Here is a 20,430-nt window from a genome sequence, read left to right on the forward strand (position 1 = left end):
TGTGCACGTGTGTGTGTGCGCACGCGCGCACACACACATACACACTATGCTCACACACACTGCATCAAGAACACTGTTTTTAGGACCCAGTATCTTTGTTCTCACAGAATAAGGTCAAATTACAGAGTGTTTCAGAGAGACGCAACATACATAACTAAGTATTTACAAAGAAAGGATTGAAAGCACTAAACCTATGCAGCTACAATTAAGTGAGAACATAAATCCAAAAGGGGCAAATACTGAGGAAAGGAGAGGAATTGTTCAAGGTGGTCTAAGAAGGTGAAACCAAGTAATGGGATGAAACTGAGGAAACAAAAATGCATTTCAGGGAATATTTCTTCAGCAGTGAGTCACTCAAACCTAGATGGAATCACGTGCTTCATAATACACTGTAGGGAGCAATTCTGCATCGGCTGGCAGATGGACAAGATTACTTAAAGCCTTTCTGCCTCCGTTTTTATGCCTGTGTAGGAATGGAAATATATGTACACAATATGTGATTAATTTAGAAGAGTTGCTAGATTTTAAGAGCTATTCATATATCTTTTTTCAACCAAAAAAGGAAAGGAAGCAACAAAACTACTGTAAGGCAAGACTTTCACTAGCAACATACGAAGGTAGAAGCTGATGTTTCAGCCTTTCAGGACATTGAGTCCTCTTTCTCTGTACAGTGGACCCAATCCAGTCACATAGGAGTCTTTCCACTGACTTTCATGAGAACTGGACGGGAGCATATTCAAGAATAGACCGACGGTTAGTTCTTGATCTGAGTATCAGAGTAATGTGGACTTGATTGTGTCTAGATTTGAGTGATTCACTGTTGAAGAAATAGTCCCCGAAAGGCAAAATGCATTTTTGTTTGCATCCCTGGTTATGACATTACTTCTGCTAAGCATTTAAATATAGAGGGAGAGAGTAGTGTGTGACAGTGGGGGAGGATTTGCACATAGATAATATCCAATACATAAGTAAATTAACATTTACCACATCAGCTCCTGAAAGATAGCCTTTGGTATCCTCAATCCTTTCAAATTACCCTGTTGCAAAAAGGGCTGTTTTGGGGCATTGCTATTTAAAAAACCCACAATCCCATGCTACATAAATATCTAATGCCCTGTAAACAAACTCAACCCACCGCTTTTAAAAGCACAGCTACCTCCCCTAGCTGTCTCGGGAGAAGGTTTTGTGATTTGCGTTCTCACCCCACCTTACTCAGAAAGCATTTTCCTGATCTGCCCTGCTATCGCTTCTTTATTAATGGCAAGGTAAGATTCTAAGGGCTCATCAGAAAAATGACTGAAATATTCATCAGGCTCTACCTTGCTGTCTTTGACAGATAGTCAAACATGGCAGTGGAGGAATTTACCCACCAAAATTTTTGATCCTAAAACATTTCTGTCTAAATGTTTCAGTGGGGTTGTGGTAGGGTGGGGAGAAACACCTTATTTTTCAGCAGAGATTAAATTGGTTAAAAAAAAAAAATTGGCTGAAAAACAAAAAATATTTTGGTTTTTGGTTGTAATTGTTGTAGGCTGTTTGGGTTTTCTGTGACAAACTTTCCACACAAAGCATGGATTTTGTGAATTGTTTTTAGTTTAATGTCCAATTTCCCACTGGAAAACAACTGATAGAAAATATGACCTGCCTTTTTGGGGGTGCCATTCACCTAATGTGAATCTGTCTATAAAACATGAAACAATTCCTCCTTCTCCAGTGTATATAACACCATGTGTTTACCCTGTTCTTTTGATTTCCTAAGTGTTCCAGATATCGTTACATTTTTAGGTATGCTCTAAATACAACCAACTAAGACTGTAAATTTCCCCAGACTGTTCTTTCCTATTTCTGAGACATGAGCATGTAGAGTTGATGAGACCCAATTTCCTATTAATTCATTTTTTTCCTCCCTTGCTTCCAGCAGAAAGTCTGCCTTGCTTTCTCATCAGAAATGTCAATAATGTCCATGCCAGTGTAACCAACATCTGGAAACTGAAGGGATTAGCAAACATTGGAATTCAAAATCTGAGTTTCAGCCTCAGACACGGGAGTGCCAGTGTGCTAAAACACAAAATATTCTTGAACTGTGCCACTCAGTCACAAAGGAGTTTCGTTTCACTTAAGTGAAATATTTCAACTAAAATAAGGGTCACTGATAAGTGAAAAACATCAGTTCAGTTCAGAAGGAAGTGGGAAAAACAACATTTCACCATGACATGTTAGAGATTAATGCTTAGCTAATAAATATGATTGGAGCCTTAAAAAAAATCTTTAAACCAGTGGTTCCCTATCTTCTTAGACTCAGGCACCCCTCATTAGACTCAAGATACCCCTTGGAAAATGCTAGCTCTTGGTTGTTACTCTTTTTTTTGATTACAGAAAAATAATAGAGCAGTTCTGCTGCTGCAAACTGAGAGAGACCACAACGGGTCAGAATATTTTTAACTCTGCAGCTTCCTATTTGAAATCTCTGGGCTTATCTTGTGAATCACGTTTGCCATTTAACAGGGTTATTTAGTCCTAACAGGACCACTAGCCTGCCCCAGTCACAGCACCCAGCCCTGGCTGCAGCCAACACCCAACGCTTCTGAAGAAGGTGAAAAACCAACCAGCAACAACAAAACCCTTGATGGCCTGTAGCAACAGGAGGGGAAAGAGTCCTTCTCAGCTTCACATGACAACCGGCAAATCCCAGAAGCATGGGGAAAACCCAGAGGCCTACCTAGCAAGGTTTGGAGAGAGAGGGGGAGTGAGGAGGGGAGGGTGCCAAGGGCAGAGGAGGAAGGAGGAGGGTGAGGGTCTCTCTCTTGACCTGCAGTTTCAAAGTCCCTGGCTGCTGCTGCCACAGTGTGGTTTGCCTGCCCAGATGCTACAAGGAGGTGTGGGACTGCTGCTGTTGTCATGACATGGACTGTGCTGGGCGGGGAGGCTGCCATGGTGGTGCCTAGGGCTGATGCCCTGCTCACCTACCCCTTGTTACACTACTAGAAAGCCAAAGAGTATCCACTTTGCTCCACAACCTGGAGACAGCCTGCAACTCCATACTCACACACCCTACCTGAAAAGCCACAGCTCTCTTTTCTGTCATCCTATCCCCTCCATAAATGTATTCCAGCTCCTTTACTCTTCTGTCATAGAGCTGATCATTGATCATGATCTGCGTCATTCTACTTTGCTCTACAGCTGCTGATTACTACCTGTGCCCTAAAAAAGGTACACTATAGCTTGTGGTGGTACGTATGGGAAGGGGCAGGAATTTAATTTAGATGATTCATTTTGTGGGTAAAGTGCTAAATTATTGGATTAAAAAGAGGGGTGAGAGTGGCAATGGCAGCTTCTGTTCTGGCAGCATTTTTTTGGAGCACCATCCTCTGAGTCTGCTCTGAGATCACCTACAGGATGAGATAAACTAAGAATGCCAAGTTTTTTGGATAGGCATGTCCAAAAGTTCAGGCATCTGGGGACCTTCAGAAAATGTCAGTGTTGCCACAGTTACATGGGAGCTGAATTAGGACTTTGAGGATCTAGTTTTGGATCTAGATAAGTTTTGGACCTAGATAAGTGCTGGTTAAGGGCATAGATCCATTTAGCCTCCTTATTTATCATGTATACAGGTGTACGGTTAACTAGTGCTGATGTCTATAGGTAAGGATAAAGGTAACAGATACGTCGTAATTCTGACATGGTAGCCCCACTCCACTGCAACTGGACACTACCACTGGAACTGAGGATTAAGTTGAGTATTGAAATGTTTGGGAGGTGGGAGTTGCTAAACAGGACCCCTGAGAGAAACCACAGTCATGAACCATGGCCCAAAATATTGACACCTCTCCTGATTCCAGGTGGCAGGTGCAAAGTAGGTCTGTGCCCTCTGGCACTCTGTGCTGCCATATACTTATATACTGGTAACAGAGCTATCACTTACTGGAGGGTCACTCCTGCTATATGCAGAAAGCCAGGCTTCACAGCCCCACTATGCTATCCTCGTACCACTTTTATCCAGGCCTCCCAAACATGAGGTCTAGCTCTCATTCCTCACTCCATGCCAGCTGTCTCCACTGACTACAGCCAAGTCTCCCATCACACTCAGGGTGATGAACATATTATGCTTGTATTTTCTGCTTTTCAGAAAGATCAAGTTAGATTACCTTCAGGGCCAACCTTTTGCCCCCAACCCCTCCTACTAGTCTGTGCTCATTTTTTGGTAGCAGGTAGAGGGTTCAGAAATCTGGCTCAGAAAAGCAAAGCTTATTCAAGATAGCTCACATATGAGACCAGGGAGAAGGACTCAGGGTGACAATGCGCATACCGTGGACAGGGAGAGGGCTTCAGAAAAGGCCAGAGGAAGGACTATCCCCCAAACTTGGTACATGCAAATGTGACAGAGAAAGGCTTCCTAATTCTCACCTCAGGTAAGGAGAGAGACCCAGCTGTTTCTAGAAAGAAAGGACACCCCCATGCTCCCTGCATACAGAGGATAAGAAGGGCTCAGACATTCAAGAAGCACTGTTCCCCAGACACCAGCATACACGTGGGAGAGAAATGCATAGAGCTAGCAGGCAACCTCATCTTATTTCCTACCTCTGTGCCATTCACCCTGCTGGTCTCCCTTCCAGGGCCCACGCCTCCCTTCCCTTCTTCCTCCTGGCCTGAGCCCCTGACCTGTCCCCCTTCCCCAACCAGTTGTTCTCATTTACATGCCCTTTCCTTGCTAGAGCTCCACGCCTTTCTTCCTGATTTCTCTACCATTTGCTCCTCCTGCCCCTCCCAGAACTTTTATTTTCTTTTGTTTTAATAGTTTGAGCCCCTCTGAGCTTTCTGCTAGTGAGATTCCACTCCCCCAATAGAAAAATAAATAGGTAATAAACCCCCCCCCAACCTTTGACATAAGCAGGTTATGGAAACAAGAACTGGATTCAAATCTGAGTCCGGCTGAACATCATATTCAGTGGAGCACACTTCCCCATAAGATACCGTGAGCACTGGCAGGCTAGCTGGCCTCACATGAGCTCAGTACTAGCTGAATGTAATCCTTCTGGCTCAGAGTACTGTTCTATTACTTACTTGCCTCGTGAATGGCCACCTATCCTGAGCCAAAGTCTTTCTGAACACCACTTTCAAATCTCTGAGAGGAATACTATGTCCTACCTGAGGTCCAATATTCAGAGCAGAAGCCGTTTTCAAAGTAATTAAAGCCATGGTGTGATTCCCAAGATGCATGGATTTAAACAAAAAAGGGGGTCAATTTTAAGAAAAACAGCTTCTTTGAAGGGGTTGAAAGGAGGCTTTATCCCAAGAACCACATATTCAAAGCATGCCCCCTCCCCATTTTGGTTCATTAATTCTATGGTGAACCTCCATGAGGCATGCCAATATGCTAGGCAACCTAAATAGACTTTTGGAGTTTAAAAAAAAAAAAAAAAAGGCCTTTAAACAGAAATGGGTTTTACCTGTAACTAGAGGAGCTGGCCCTCTGCTACGATAGTAATTTGGATGTGGCTGGCAGCTAGCATATAGTAGCTTTCCATGAAAAGCAGCCTACGCCCCAATTCATCAAGGTACTCTGCACCTCAAGTTTTGCAGGTGTTCTGCACTCCACGTTTAACTTTCAAGCATTATCAAACCTCTTGAAAGCAGTGGAAATATTCACATACTTTATTATCTTGTTGAATCAGTGCCCTAGTGAGAGCACTGAATTTTCAAATATCATATTTTCTCTCACACAGCACACATCTTTGCCCCCAAAATCAGCCCCTCCCCTTCCCAAAATTGCCGGAGGGGGAGTTGCGAAGGGGCAGAGTCCTGTGTTAGCAAAGAACCATAGTTATTGGTTTGTGCCTGAAACAGCAAATGAGCTGTACAATATTTTGATAAGGCTTGTGATGTGGAAACAAGTTGCAGGATCTTATATAAAAAATAAGTAAAAAAAACCCCGAACTGTCTTGCTACTGCCTTTGCAAGGATATGGGGACTAACCTTGTGTGACATTAAGGAATAAGTCCTCCTGAAAATGTCCAGGAAGTGTGGCATCTGAGGAGATGATCTGGATGAGGCAGCTGGCACTAGGAAGTTCCTGCTGTCCCACCCAGACTCTCTCTTGTAATGCCATACTTCCTCGGGACTCTATCTTCACAGCCAGACTTTGCATCATAGTTAGCCATGCCTGAAATAATCTTTTATTTCTATGTTCTGCCATCGAGAAACAAAGTGCATGTTTTATTTGGGGTCTGTTGTATACAAGAAAATATGGTAATTGAAAGCACAAACGCTCTCATTTGGTTTATAATTCATCTGGCATCCATCATTTATCATGCTCTCAGACTTAGAGTCCCAGATTATGCCACCCTTCTTCACTGCTATATTTTGGGGTTTAAGGTGACGTATATAATACAGCAGGAGGAAAAGTTGCCATTTCTAGTCCCGTAGGGTCTTTTTTTCATTATTTTAAATCAAATTAGAGGGTTCTAAATGTGTTCCTTACCTCAATGTACAGAATTCAGTTATTTGGGTATGTTCTTAGAAAACTTCATCAAGAAAATTGTCAGTAACTGAAGAACATTTAATTAGTTTGACAGAGATTGAACAACAACAACAAAATCACACCGTAAAATATTTATTAAGAAACAAGAGGGTTTTTTTCTTCACTTGTAAGAAACACTTTAAGTTGAGTGCCCTTTCAGAGGTTTAAAAACTATATCAAATGTTAACATTGGTTTTACATTATACATGACATATAAAACATCACAGTTCACAAACTTCTTTTTATTACAACTCAAGGGTCCCTTCCCCCCTTCAGTTGTCAGTTACTTTCTACATACATAAATTTAACTTATTCATATTTTTAACAAGTAAACAATGTACAAGAGATTCACCTGAATTTTGTAAGTCAGAGAAGGTGTCTTTACAGGGCATGTGCAATGAATGCAGTGCATTCTGGGAGAAAGAGAGAGCTAACATTATTCACAGTTGAAGAAACAAACATCACTTTATGAGCCTGTCTTCCAGATAAGAACTGCTAGTCCTGATTTTGAGGAAACTTTTTTTTTTACGTTAACAGTAGTTAAAGGGTAACTTACAATGATTCAGGCTCAGATTTTTAGAGGTATGTAAATGCTGCTGCATTCATCATTGCAAGGCCAAAGTGAGTTAACTGACAAAGGGCATGTCTACATGTGTGCTTTAATGTGCAGTAGCCTATTTTACTGCACATTAAAGTGTCATGTAAAAAAACCGTGCAATTATGCTAATGCACAGTAAAATAGACTACTGTGCATTAAGTGTCACTTACAAAACATGCGCTTTCAGTACTGTGCATTAAGGTAGCTTAATGTGCATTTATTTAGTACCTTACATTTGAAGTACTAAACTTAATGTGCATTAGGCAAAACACCTTAAGGCACATATGGACATGTGACTAAATCTTGTTACCTAGGGACTTTCAGAAAAAATCATCTGAGTACCTAACTCTGTTTAGGAATAGGAGACAGATATCAATGATGTTTTAAAAATCCCAGTAGGTGTCTATCTGGATCTTTAGGAGCCTAAATACTTCTAAAAAATCTGCTCGACAGGCCTTGCAATGCTGAGTAGAGCTCTACCTAAATCTTTTTTATCATCTATACCTCAAGAGTTTAGCAGGAGGTGCTCTGCACTTCCCAAGATCATACCTAATCTTTTCTCATCAAAAGAAAGTCAACCTTTTAGAAAGGCTAAGCTTACTGTGCTATTATTAAGATATTTTCCTATGTCAGTGGTCAAGGACATCTCTTTATTTTGTAAAAAAAAAAAAACAAAAGTGTGTGGGGGGCACATTTATAAATAAATTGTTAGACTTGTCACAGAATCCACTTAAGTATAATTGTAAAACAAAATGGTAATATCCCATTTACTGCTACATACTGATACAGATACAGCATTAGACAATAAGAAATTTTTTTTTTTTTTTATAAACTCTAGTCTGTTACAGTATTTTCCTGTATGTCCTCTCTACCAGTGTCATTCCAAATATGTGATTGTTATGCACAGATTATTTTAGAGTTATTGTTCAATTGTTTTAAAGCAGCATGAAATGCATGTTACTATTTTTTGTATTTGTTGTTTCTTTCAACTTGGGAGAAACTCATCTGATTTATTACAGATGGAATAATCAATAGTTTTAGTGCAAAGTCACACTCTGCAACCGGCTACCTTCTTGAGGATTTAAACTACTCCCAAAGATTTTTATATCATGCTAAAATTATATTTTATTTATCCTGAAGTTATACAACATGAAGAGCTTTTAGAATTTAGTGAATGTTTGGAGGGGGTTCTTTTGTTTTTACTTTCGATACCAAAAAAAAAAAAGTCTCTCTAAAAACTGTCTTCAGTTTTAGCTGTGCAAACCCTCCCAAGTTGAGTTTGGAGTGACTGTTTTTCAGCAACAGAACTGGTTGGCATTTCAGAGATTTGGGTGAGAATGTAATTTAATTCAACCATGAGGGAATGGGATTCAAACCCACAGCAAAACCTGGGTTTGGCCAATTTGTGCACATTCACACAGGTTTACTGTTTCACAGGAAGTGGGATTTCTGGTCATATTTGAAGATACAACATGACCTCTCTCTGTAAACACAGTTCAAACTTGAAATGAATAGGATGACAGCAAGATCAAAGGTTTTGCTGACATGCCAGTAAGAGCAAAACCCTTCTATCCAGTTTTTATTAAAAGTTCAGAGATCAACAAAGTTTGTGCAGATGACTACTGGTTCTTGAATGTAAGTCAAAGTCAAATCATGAATGGTTTCCAAGTTAGAAATCTGCAAAACATTCAGCTCCAATTCCTACATAAATATAAGGGGCAGCAAAAATGGTTTTTCACAAGATGAGTATAATGCAACAACTCACCTCAAATCTCTGGTGCGTAAAAAATTACAGAACTCGGTCTAACTACTAACTTACAATGATTGCACTGTTTCTTCCATTGTTATTGTGATTGTCTGTAAAGCAATCTGTGAAATGCTGTTAAGGGGCTGGAAAACAGGAAGAGAAGGAAGATTTCTTAAGTACTATGGCCTTGTACAATGCGACAAAACTCTTTGTGAATTAGGCAAATACTTCTGACCATGTCATACCTGAAGGGCACTTAATGGCTCAGGCATCTCTCTCTCACAGTTTTATCTGAAATGCATATGCATCTTCAGCACAATCCTTTGCCGCTGTAAATCATGCATTGGAATGAAAGTATCTGGAAACGTTACTTCGAAGATATTGTCCTACAGTTTTTGGCAACTGAACCCATTCAAAAGAGATGGTTTATAAACACTGTCTGACATGCATGAGCCTTTCAAAATTATTTACAAATGTTCTGTAAGATCCATTCCAAAAGTATGGTCTCCTCTGCTCAGTTTTGGTAATACAATCTGTTTGTTTTTTCGAAGTTACACAGTCACTGCTGGGTACATCTTCTGTTCGCTATTCGTAGGAGGATAAGGAGATTGAATCTGCCTGTATCCACTTTGTAGACCATCCAGAAAAGGTGGCACTGGGGTTAGAGGCATAGAGTCATGTTGAACAGCATAACCTACATACTGTGGGTGCAGATACTGCCCTTGGTGTGGCACAATCTGGGTAGCCTGCTGACAGTTTAGTACTGAGAAATTAGTAGGCATGTTGACATATACATTATTCATGGTCCCTTCTGGCAAACAGCAGTTGGTCTGTGACCTCGTAGGGGGAGGCCTGGCACCTGAATTGGCACTGGAACTGGAGCTGGCAGCAGTACTTGACTGACGAGACGAGGAACCACGGGAGGTGCTGGCACTTGGGATCATGGGAATTGTCTCCATCAGCCGGTTACCACCAGGAGCTCGGCTCTGTTGTGGTTCCTGCTTGGGTCGCAAGCATCTGCAGCAGCAAGCTGCTACTAGAGATCCCAAGATGATAAAGGCAACAAAAACAGATCCAACTATGAGGAATGGCACATAGATGGGCACTACAAAAGAAACAAAATAGTGTATTATTAGGAGATACAACAAAGGCCAAACCTCACAAACAAAGTGATGCAAAAGAATATGAGGATTCACTGCTTGTATCATTCAGTTATGGAACAAGTAGTTCAGACATATATAGTCAAGTTTTTTCAGGTAGAGAGGAATCTGGAGTCTATACATTTCCCAGTTATTTTAAGTATGAGAGGACCAAGATGAAGTTACTACCAAAACTAAAGTTGAGATTTTCAAAAGTGAATCAGATGACCAGAGAGAAAGGGTTACTAAAGTTAGGATACCAGTTGAAGACTTGGGAGACCAGGGCTCAATTCTCTGCTCCACCCTGGATTTTCCTTGTGACCTTAAGCAAGATGCTTGGGCCAGAGCTTCAGAAGTACCAAAGGCTTGCAAGGTGCAGCTCTAGGGCATCCCGCTATCTAGTGGAAGACTCAGCCCCTCCATACAATGCTCAGGAAAAATCAGTTGTAAAAGTAAAGGGCCACCAATAACCACCTGAGTGGAGGGCTGCATAAGCTGGCCAAAAGTGAAGTCCAGAGGAAGGGCGCATGGCTTACATGCCTACAGGGCTGACCAAACCAAGGATCAGCATCTCCCTCCTCTTGGGATCCTGAGCTGTGAACAGTCTTCTGGAATTCAGGGGGAAAAACCAAATTTAAACATCTGTGGAAAAACTAAGAGAAATCCACTACCTAGAATAGCTGAGATTCCACTGCTTCCAGCATTTCCCTGCAGTGGGGAAGATCCATTTCCCTCGTTCAGAGTAGATTTGGACTTGTACCTTTACAGCCTCAGGGAAGGCTCTAACCAGTGGTTGTTGACTGCTTTGCAGCATGTCTCTCTGCCTCCTCCCCTGTTGGAGCAGTTCTGCTTTGCATTACTAAATTTAATCCCCCGTTAGGATAGTTATGTGGGATGTGTGTTCAAGTTCTTATAGAAATGGACATTTACAAGTTCCCATTCCTACACAAGTTCCGTTTCATTTCAGCTGTGCTCTGTGTGCCTACAGGATCGGGTCAATAGTGGGTAGGCAAGGCAACCCCTAGTGAGACGCCCATTTGAGGCTCTGATGTGAACTAGAGCTCCAGCGTGGCGTTAGTGCTCAGGTTTAGTGCAAGTCAACCATACACGAAGACCTTGGCTTTAGGTGGTTTTGAGGGTGTCAGAAGCACCTAAATAGTGGATGTAGGTGCCTAAAGAGACAGAAATGGACTTACGACCCTTTTAAGGGTCTGAGCCATCGGCTCTCTGCTTCAGTTCTTCATCTGCGAAAAGGAGATAATAGCACTGCCCTTCACGGAGGGGTTTGTAAGGATAAACACTCCAACTGAAGACTGAGGTGTTCATACACTACAGTAATAGAGGGCCCCATCTCCTTTAGGTTCTTATGGAAATTGCAAACAACATGCCTTGGCCTCAGCACTGTAACATGACTGACAGCCTCAAGGTTCAAAAAGTGTTCCTAACCCATGAGATGGCATTACCTGACCATGGCAACCAACACTAATAGAGCTATTACTAATGAGATGTGCTGGATACAAGGTCAAGGGGGCAAGACTTTGGTTCTTGAAGTTTAACAAGTACATTTACAAGGAATAGTTGCAGCTCTACATGGTGAGCCATAAATAAGTCTGCACAGTGAGTTTTAGGGGAAAAATGCCTTGTTCTAACAATGGTAAGTGGGAGTCATATGGTTACTGAAGCTGGAATATCAATATTCCTGGATTACCTAATAGTCACTTACATGTGCATCATTATTAAGCCAAAGGCCATAGTTAAGCCCCATTTACTTTTCAACACTTTTTTTTTTAAACAAAAATTTTCCAAATAAAAATTGTGTTTATCTGCACTTGGCAAGTACAGTCATTCTTTAGCAGGTGCATACACTTGCTACAGACTGCGCTACACAAGTTTTCTGAGAGTAAGTCTGTCCCAATTATAACATCACTTCAGGCTAGTTCTAGTGTTCAGTACTTGTGTACAGCAGCAAAATATGCTGGGTGCCACTGAGGCTTTTTCCAAACAGCAGCAGAAAGGCTCAGGTTTACCCTTGAAATTCAATCTTTATAAATACAGTCTTAAGAAGCAGCATTGGAGGACTGGAGAATTTATACAATTGGGAGTAGTGCTGGCTAGAAGTCATTTGGAAATGTCAGCCTGCTCAAGTTATTTTTCCTGAAACAACTGGTCCCTTTCAGAATTGCCCCCCCCTTTTTTTTTTAAACTGCAAGCGCTAGCAAGGCTGAAGAGCTGATGAAGTGCTCTGCTGTTGTATCTGTCTGACAACTTAGCTGAGATTGAGGAGCAGGGTCATAGAGAACACACAAAAAAAAAAAAAAGGAAAAAAAAAAACAAACACACATGCAGGCCAACTTCCAAGGAGCAAATCCAGAAAAAAAGAAAGTCAAAGGCTGTGCCATCCGTGCAGTCTGAATGAAGGGCTCTCCTACGGTTGGGGCAGACTCAGTGACAGCAACTTAACGCTGCTCCTTCTTTCTGGTTTCGAGACAGACAGGCAACAGGCAGACTGGACCGCAGCGTCGGCTGCCTCTGTTTGACGCGGTTGGGATTTATTTATTGTCCGGTGCCTGGATGCGGCCCTGGGGAGGAGGAGGGGGAGGAGTTGGAGGAAAAGGGTCTGCTTTTTTGGGGCTTGTAAATATATATATATATCTCCAACCAAACAATAAGCTCCCCGGCCCTGTTTCATTTCCAGTTCAGTTCAGGCCACCCCCTTTTGTCCCACTTCTCGGCTGGCCACGGTGCAGGATGAGGACTACGAAACGCCCCGGGGGGGATGCAGCACGACAGGCCCGGCGCGGTGCCGCGCGGAGCCGCCTACCTGCCGCGCCGTCCGCGCCGTCCTTGTCGGGCCGGCCCTGCTCGGCGCCGCCCTGCCGCCGGTCGTTGTCGCACACGCCCTGGTCCAGCCTGGCCTCGGCGCTGGAGCAGCAGTAGCGCAGGGCGCAGCTGCCGCAGCAGATGGTGGCGTCGCCGCCGTCGAAGCGCTCGGGGCACTGGAAGCCGTCCCGCCAGGCGCCCTGCGCGTCCAGCCAGCCGTGGCAGTACTCGCCGCTCGCCGCCGCCCCCGCCGGCAGCAGCCAGCCCAGCGCCGCCAGCACCAGCCACCAGCGCCCGCTCCGCATGGCCCCGCGCCTGGGCTGCTCCGCGCTCACCGCCCCGCCGCGGGCCGCCGCCGCCGCGTCCCGGCCCCCGCCGCCGCCGCCGCCGCCCCCGCCCCCGCCCAGGGCTGGCGGGCCGGCGGCGCCCCCCGCTCGCTGCCGCCGCCGCTCATCCCCGCCTCCAGCTGGAGGGCGCGGGGCGCCCCGGTGCCCGCCCGGCGATCAGCGCCGCAGCGCCCCGCCACGCGCCCATGCCGCCCGGCTGCTGCCCCGCCGGACGGGACGGGACGGGACGGGACGGCGACGAACCGGCCCCAGCCTCGACTCCGCCGGCCCCTGCCGCTTGCTCGCCGCCTCGCTCTTATTATAGGCACCCGCGCATGCGTCCGCGTCCCCGCCCCCACCCCCTGGCGGCCGGCCGGCGGGCGGGCGGGCGCTGGGAGCGCCGCTCAGGGGGGAGCCCCGCGGGGGCGAGTCCCCGCCACTGTGCTTTCCCCGAGCCGGACCGAGGCACTTGGGTCCCGACAGCTTGCAGAAAAGGACGCCGTTCTTGTGACTGTTCCCGGTTGGTCTAAGAAAAGGTATCCTCTTGGAACCAAGAGCGCTTAGTTTTTCGTATGTCCCCATAGGGGAAACGCGCTGCAGGGCCACAGTCAAGCTTCTGGAGCAGCCATTCGTGTTACCAGAAACACAAGTGGCATGTCAAGGCCTAGAGGGAAACCCCCTCGCTCAGCCCCGCCCGGCGCTCTGGCATGGTTGTGCCCTGTGCCATGCTGCACCGGGCTCTGGGTGAACTTTTAGTATCAAGCCCCCCTTCACTAGAGATAATGATAATAATAATAATTTTTAAAATACCATTTTCAGGCCCTGTTTCTGCCCAAGCCACAGGCAGCCTCCTGGTTTGCCCGTGCCTGTGTCCCACCCTGACTGAGCCAGCCTGATGCGCAGGAGGCTCCTCTGTGTAGGTTGGTGCCCATGTGTGTTTGTACCCACCTGCCTTTGGCAGGCACCACCTTCAGTTTCTGCTGCTTAAGACTGTTCAGCCTTTGGGGTTTCATTACCTTAATCTCCATGGATGTATTTAAAAACAAAGCAGAGAGGTATCTGTATGAGAACACGCGTGGTGGCCTGTAACTTTCTCTACCTGCAGTTATTTCCTCAGTAAACTTGAATATCTTCATCAGGACCATTGCTGCTGAGTGTGATCCTTTTTCATCTCTGGGTACACAGAACACTTCTTAAAAATCAGTGGCACTGCTGCAAAGTGTAAGATGCTGCCTGCTACTTCATGGTATTATTCTTGAGGTCCAGTCCTAAGAGGGCTGAAGCCACATGAAAATTTAAGCAGAGAAAGCATGGGAAGTCTGCTGTCAAACTTGAGGCTAACGCTCATTCCTGGGGCAGGGGAAAGCCTTGACATTTCTGGACAAGAGGAGGCACAATGCCAGTTTTATGTCCCGTTAGCAAGATGGCAGAATCTCCAAAGGCACAATAGCTTATGAAACAATGCAGGGATATTTGTCCAGCACTGATTCAGAAAGAAACATGCCACCTATTTTCTAAGCATGTCGTGGGGGGAGGGGGGGAGGCTCCTCCACCCTGGAAGTTTTGCACCTAAACACTATGCCATGGTATATAAGCTGACACAAATGAACAGGTGACACTTTAAGACACAATGAACATACGCAGCCAAAAGTTACAACATGCACTTTATATTTGAGATGTAGCCATTCTTAAAGAATTACTACAACTAATAGTTAATTTAATAATGATTTTTTTCAGTTATACAAAAGAGCACCAGAAAGCAGAAATCTCCTTTTCCTTCTGTTAGTTTCTATACTTCAAAATAATCTCAGAAGGTATTTCTTCTTATGATGATGCTGTAGAACAAGTTTCATTTTCCTTGTTAACAAAATTATATGGATTTAAATAATACGGTAACATATTTGTTATTTTATCTTCTAATTGCAAAGTTAAAAGTCATCAGTGACTTTGCAGGAATTAATGACAAAACCACTATATGTTTAAATAAGAACAACCCTCAAGAGACTGGGATTGCATAGTTGGTAGTATATCAGAAAACACAATATTCCATGAAGTCAATTCTTTCGTTTGTTAGAAAATTGGCATGGATACTACCAAACTATAGTGTGCTTATGAGATGATGACAGTTTAAGTAAAAATGTTTCCTTTACAAGAAGAAAAAGAAATCAGCTGTGATAATTGTCAGTTTCCTGTGGTTCGGTAATAAAAATGATTAAACAAGTCTATGCATTTTTCCAAGATGATTTTTTTCTGCTCTTCCCCTTTCTTGTCACCCTTGCAATTAACATTTTCATCTTTAACTAGTAAGTAAAATACCCTAGGTTTTTTACCTTCTTCACTTTAGTCCCTTTTTTAATTCTTCAGTTCTCTGCTTACACTCAGTTCACACGCATGCTCCCAGAGGGGTGTTCATTCAAGCGTTCTGGTCTATTATCTGAGCTGGAATTTACATCCTGCCTGCCTGTATTCCTGCTGAAGTTTGAGTAGGTGGTAGTATTCTTCCTCATGCCCTAGTTGCATGCCATTAAATAACTGTGTCCCACTCCGGAAGTCACTGCATTGCAGAGGTGGCTGCAGATGTGATCCGCATCCCATCCTTTACCTTACCTCACAGGGGTATTTTGAATTCTAATTAGTCAACATTGTAAAGGAGTTTTAGTTATTTGACTGAAAGGCAGAATTGCAGTATCTGTGGGCCAGGCTCCATGGTCATCCATAGCAAACATGCTGCATTAAAATTGTACAGGTGAATAAGAAATGTGAGTGGATTTAAATAATGAGGGTTGTGAGTTCCATCTCAAAGACTGATTAGCACATACCTGTAGCTTTTAATAAATCTTTAGCATTTCTATTCTCCAGTGAAAGATATTGCTTTCTTTTTATACATGCAGTCCATATCAGTCAGTGCATGCATTACCCAAGACAACTGCGTGCTAAAGACCAGAGTGGAGCTGATGCAAAATAACTAGCCTTGGGGCACAGAAAGGGAAGGTGAACTGTCTAGAGAGGGATGCAAGACCTCAGGGTTCCTATCAGTAACTGGTGGCAGTGTCTTTTTGACAGCCTGGAGTGAGAGAATGGCATCTGTCAAATCTCTGAATTCATTTAAAATCTTCCTCCAAGTCCATCATCTTTAACATAAATTGAAATGATAGCTTCTTAGTAAGAATAGCAACACCTCTCCTTAGTCCCACTGTAAGCAGGTTTGTTGCACTGAGTTTCAGTAGGATGTACCTCTTTGTAGATCTGTGATGTAATTCTTCCACAGTAGCCTACTTTTTATCAGGCTATTCAATAAATCTTTGCACGTTCATGTTGAACATCACCAGTCATTGGAGACTAATCAATATTTCCCAGCTTCAAATTATTTTGTAGTGGTGTAATAGCCTGAAGATGCACCAAAAGCACGAGGAACTTTTGTGTTTCAAATCTAACTCTTCCAGCAGTCTTGTTCTTGGGTCTAAACGTGAGTGCTTACGGCTCTACGTGTTCAGGCCCAAAACCAGTCTGTCCCAGCTTCTGTTTGTAAGTCTAGGGAGAAAGATGCTACTTGCAGCATCAGGAAGTTGGTGAGATTAAACTATGATGATTCTAAAGCACTTTGATAATGAAGAGTATGAAGTTGGCTCTCCTACTATCGCTTGATGACCCATGTTTCCTGAATAAATAAATTGTGTGCATCTTTTAAGGAAAGTCTTACATATGAAAAGAGATACAGAGGCACAAAGTAACTTTTAACATATTATTTCCAGCTACCTCTTATTAGGCCACTAATTCCCATTAATGTCATAATATCAATTAAATCTACTTCAGTGTAAGCTAAGTCACTATATTAGGGCGTAAGCATTTATAGTTCCCATAGTTGGGCCTCTCTCACTCCTGTTCTAAATACAAACATGCTGGCTACATTGGAATGAGCAAAAGTTTTAAAAGGGCAAAGATGTCATATAATTATGTTATATAAAAAATCTTATAAGGATCAGTGTTTCAATAATGATCCATTTCATCTTCATTTTACTTTTTCTTTTGCAGTATTCCCCAGACCTAGCTCACACTTTTCTGTAGACTTTGGCTTGGTAAAAATTTTTCTTTGTCCTGCCCAAGCTGAAGTCCGTCTTGCAGGAAACCAAATATTAGGTTTAATTCCGTTTTCATTTAAAGAGCCCATGTACTGTACTTAAATAGTTTTCTGTGTTTGTTCAAAAGCCTTTCAATGAGGTTAAGAGAAATTAAACTTTGTATTGCTGGAAACTGATATGAAAAAAAAGGATTATCTACTTTGCCTCCTCCAGTATTCTAAACTGCAATAGCAATAGCTTGGAGTCCACACAGTAATGTAAGCATTGTGCAAATTTAGAAGAAATGTTAGTTTTTATAACACTGTGAACCTGCATTCTGTTGCACTAAAGTGAGAATGCAGCTAGATTCATGGAGTGTCTGAACCAGTTGAGTGCACATGTCAGGGCACAACTTTGCATGCACAGACAAGGAGCCTTGGGCTAGAATCTGTCACTGCTTCTTTTTGTAGGTGCATTTAATAAATATTAAAGAGTGTATTACCTTGTTTTGTTGTGTACAGGAAGAGAAACTTGAGTCTTTAGCAATGCAGTCTTGTAGCCAAATTATTGTGTTAGCATTGTGTCATTAAGAATGGTAACAAATTGGATTAATTAATAGGCATAATGTTAGAAAAGCAGGATTCAGTTCTTCCAACGCAGCTCAGCCTCCTTTAGGTCAGCTGGCCCTGCAGTGTTAGCTGTAATAAACCAGCTGAACTGCTTTGTAGCAATACAGTATAAGCAGAAATTATTCTAAATACACATATGAAGCCAATCCATTGAGTAAGGTGATGCTGCTTTTACAGTCATCTCAGAGCAGACTATTTTTACTGTTGGTATAATGGTGGCTTTGCATGTAGTGAATTGGCAGCCTGGCTACCATCAGTCTCAGTACTAGTACCATGTAGCTAGATCAAAGTCATTGCAGATCAGGGACTTTGGGTACCTCTGGTCCATACCTTAGGCAAGGCTTAGACATAGTTCTTGATCTAGAAGATCACTTCTGAGCATGTATGAAAGTATGCAATATCCCTCCGGTCCCCAATCCCCCACGGCCACTTAGAAGCTGGACAACGTTCGGTCTAGGTGTCAAAGAATCCTTTTCAGACCAAAATGGAAGTGCATAATTTAGACACCACACCATTTTTGTGGCTGCTTGAGCAGAGTCAATCTGCAGTTTTGTAATAGGAAAGCCCAGGGTACATTATATAACAATTGTTTTTAGCTTGGTAAACTGGTGACAGTGAAGTTACAGAGAAGTGTGTGTCTCCTGGCTGGCTAAAGCAGACTCTCATTAGGCAATAAGAAGAGAAGAGAAAGATAGGACAAATGTGATAGCACTTGAATCATATTTGTTTTTAGAAGTTGTTTAGCATAGCCAGGGAGATGGCTGTGTGTCTTGGTTCTTATATTCTCATCTTGTCTGAGAACGTCTTCTAGGATAAATACAACAACAACCTAACAGTATGGTCCCTAGGAGATAGTGCATGGTTGTGCTAATCAATATGACATAGTTGCTAGCAATGCTCCATTCTCCCTGATACTCTCGCTCACAAATTGTCAATGTGCTGCTTAGTATAACATCTCTCAAAATAGGTGGCAGTGCCCTGTCCCATCTTACTTGATTTCTCGTTCTTTTAACAAGCAGAAGCCTTGAAAAGCCAACATGTCTTTTGGTTCAAACAAATTCATTTTACATAACGTCACTGCTTCTATCCCGTTTAGAGAATAACCATATTACAATTCTAGAAAACGTGTTTTAAAAATCTATCCTGACAGCTGTCACCCACTACTGTTTTCCTGAGACAGGTAGCAATAATTACTACATTATTATTATTTGGACAATTTAAACCCCAGGGCAGGGTTTAACACAACAGCTTGGTTTTCTTCCAGATTAATATTGATCAAAATAATTTTTAACTAGATTGCTTCTGCTGAATACTGTTGATGATGCATGAATCAGAAAGCATCCTGTTTGACTTTAATTTTCTAGGGATGGAGTCAGAAAGTTTTTAATTTACCTGTAAACTGAGCAGACTGTTACAAGGTTTTCTGCACCAAATGTAGATAGATGCCACTTTGCACAGTTGCTGCACTGCACTTGCATGCTGATTTCACAATGACTTGCTGCCCCCTATGTGAAGATTATAGGAAGCATATGCTTGCTAAGGACTGATTTAAGAGACATTACAGCCCCTCAAGTAGGAATGGTTACACTGGAATATTGGTGCCTAATATGGCTATAGCTTATCCTCCTTCTCCAGTATGAAAATAATTATAATGTAAGGTGTCTTTTGCACTGATGTAACAGCATTCATATGTGGGGTGTTGTACTGCTTGAATGAAAGAATGTATTCTATGCCCAGATACGCTCCAAATGCTACTGTGGCGTTAGGGGGGTCACAGCTGTACTATTTTAGTAAGTCGAGCATGGGTTTCGTCTGTTTACAGCTATATTTGAAATAAATACATTGTTAAATAAAACTGAATTTTTTCTTGCATTTTAGGACTGGATTATTTCAAATTGGCTACAAACAAGTTAAATTTTAATTCATAGAACTATTTTAGAAAAAAAGTCAAAAGGTTCTAAAATTTTGCAGTGTGGAGTGAGAACAAATAATTGTTTTCCCAAAGATGGTGCTTATGTATCTTTAGGGGCTACAGTGGCACACAGCACATAAATATGCTAATAGCTTCTACAATCACAGGTCATTGACTGTACATGTGCAATACAAGAACAATACTCGTAGTTAGCGCTGGCATCACATTATCACAATAAATGCAGACACCTCCAGTATCTGAAGTCTGGCTTGGTAATGCACTAGTGTGACAGATAAGGGAGTTAAGATACGTTGGAGAGAGTGAGGTGACAGGACAATGTTCTTTGTCAGTTACTGGGGACATCTCTCCAGCTGCATGAGGATGACTGTAGAACAAATAAGGAATGGACTGCTCCCCCAGAGACTAGTTTCCACTTCTGCACTAAACCTAGTGCATGCTGGGACAGGGCTTTGGGAGTTTGTTAGTGTTGTGTGAATACTCAAACATTGCAGACATGATCAATAAAGCTCATAGTTACATGCTTCACTACCAAGTCCCAATGCATTGATTTAAGGAGCTTGCCAGAACAGCAGAGACAGCATACTCCTGTTATAGCAGAACAAGCAAGCAGAGTTCAGATATTTTCAAAGTGGGAGAGTTGCCCCTGCCAAATCCTTGACTATC

General features: G+C 42.8%; 1 protein-coding gene across 1 annotated transcript; it reads right to left on the reverse strand.

The window, feature by feature from the left end:
* Nucleotides 1-6,535: 6,535 nt before the first annotated feature.
* SHISA2 (shisa family member 2) lies at nucleotides 6,536-13,451 on the reverse strand. Its single transcript, XM_090028664.1, has 2 exons — nucleotides 12,823-13,451; nucleotides 6,536-9,967 (listed from the first exon to the last, which is right to left on the reverse strand). The coding sequence occupies exons 1-2, from the start codon at nucleotides 13,124-13,126 to the stop codon at nucleotides 9,414-9,416; spliced, it is 858 nt and encodes a 285-aa protein (XP_089884790.1). The 5' UTR covers nucleotides 13,127-13,451; the 3' UTR covers nucleotides 6,536-9,413.
* Nucleotides 13,452-20,430: the final 6,979 nt, after the last annotated feature.

This window comes from Crocodylus siamensis, chromosome 1 (assembly GCF_052110815.1).
Source record: "Crocodylus siamensis isolate JL-2025a chromosome 1, ASM5211081v1, whole genome shotgun sequence".
NCBI classification, from domain to species: Eukaryota; Metazoa; Chordata; order Crocodylia; family Crocodylidae; genus Crocodylus; species Crocodylus siamensis.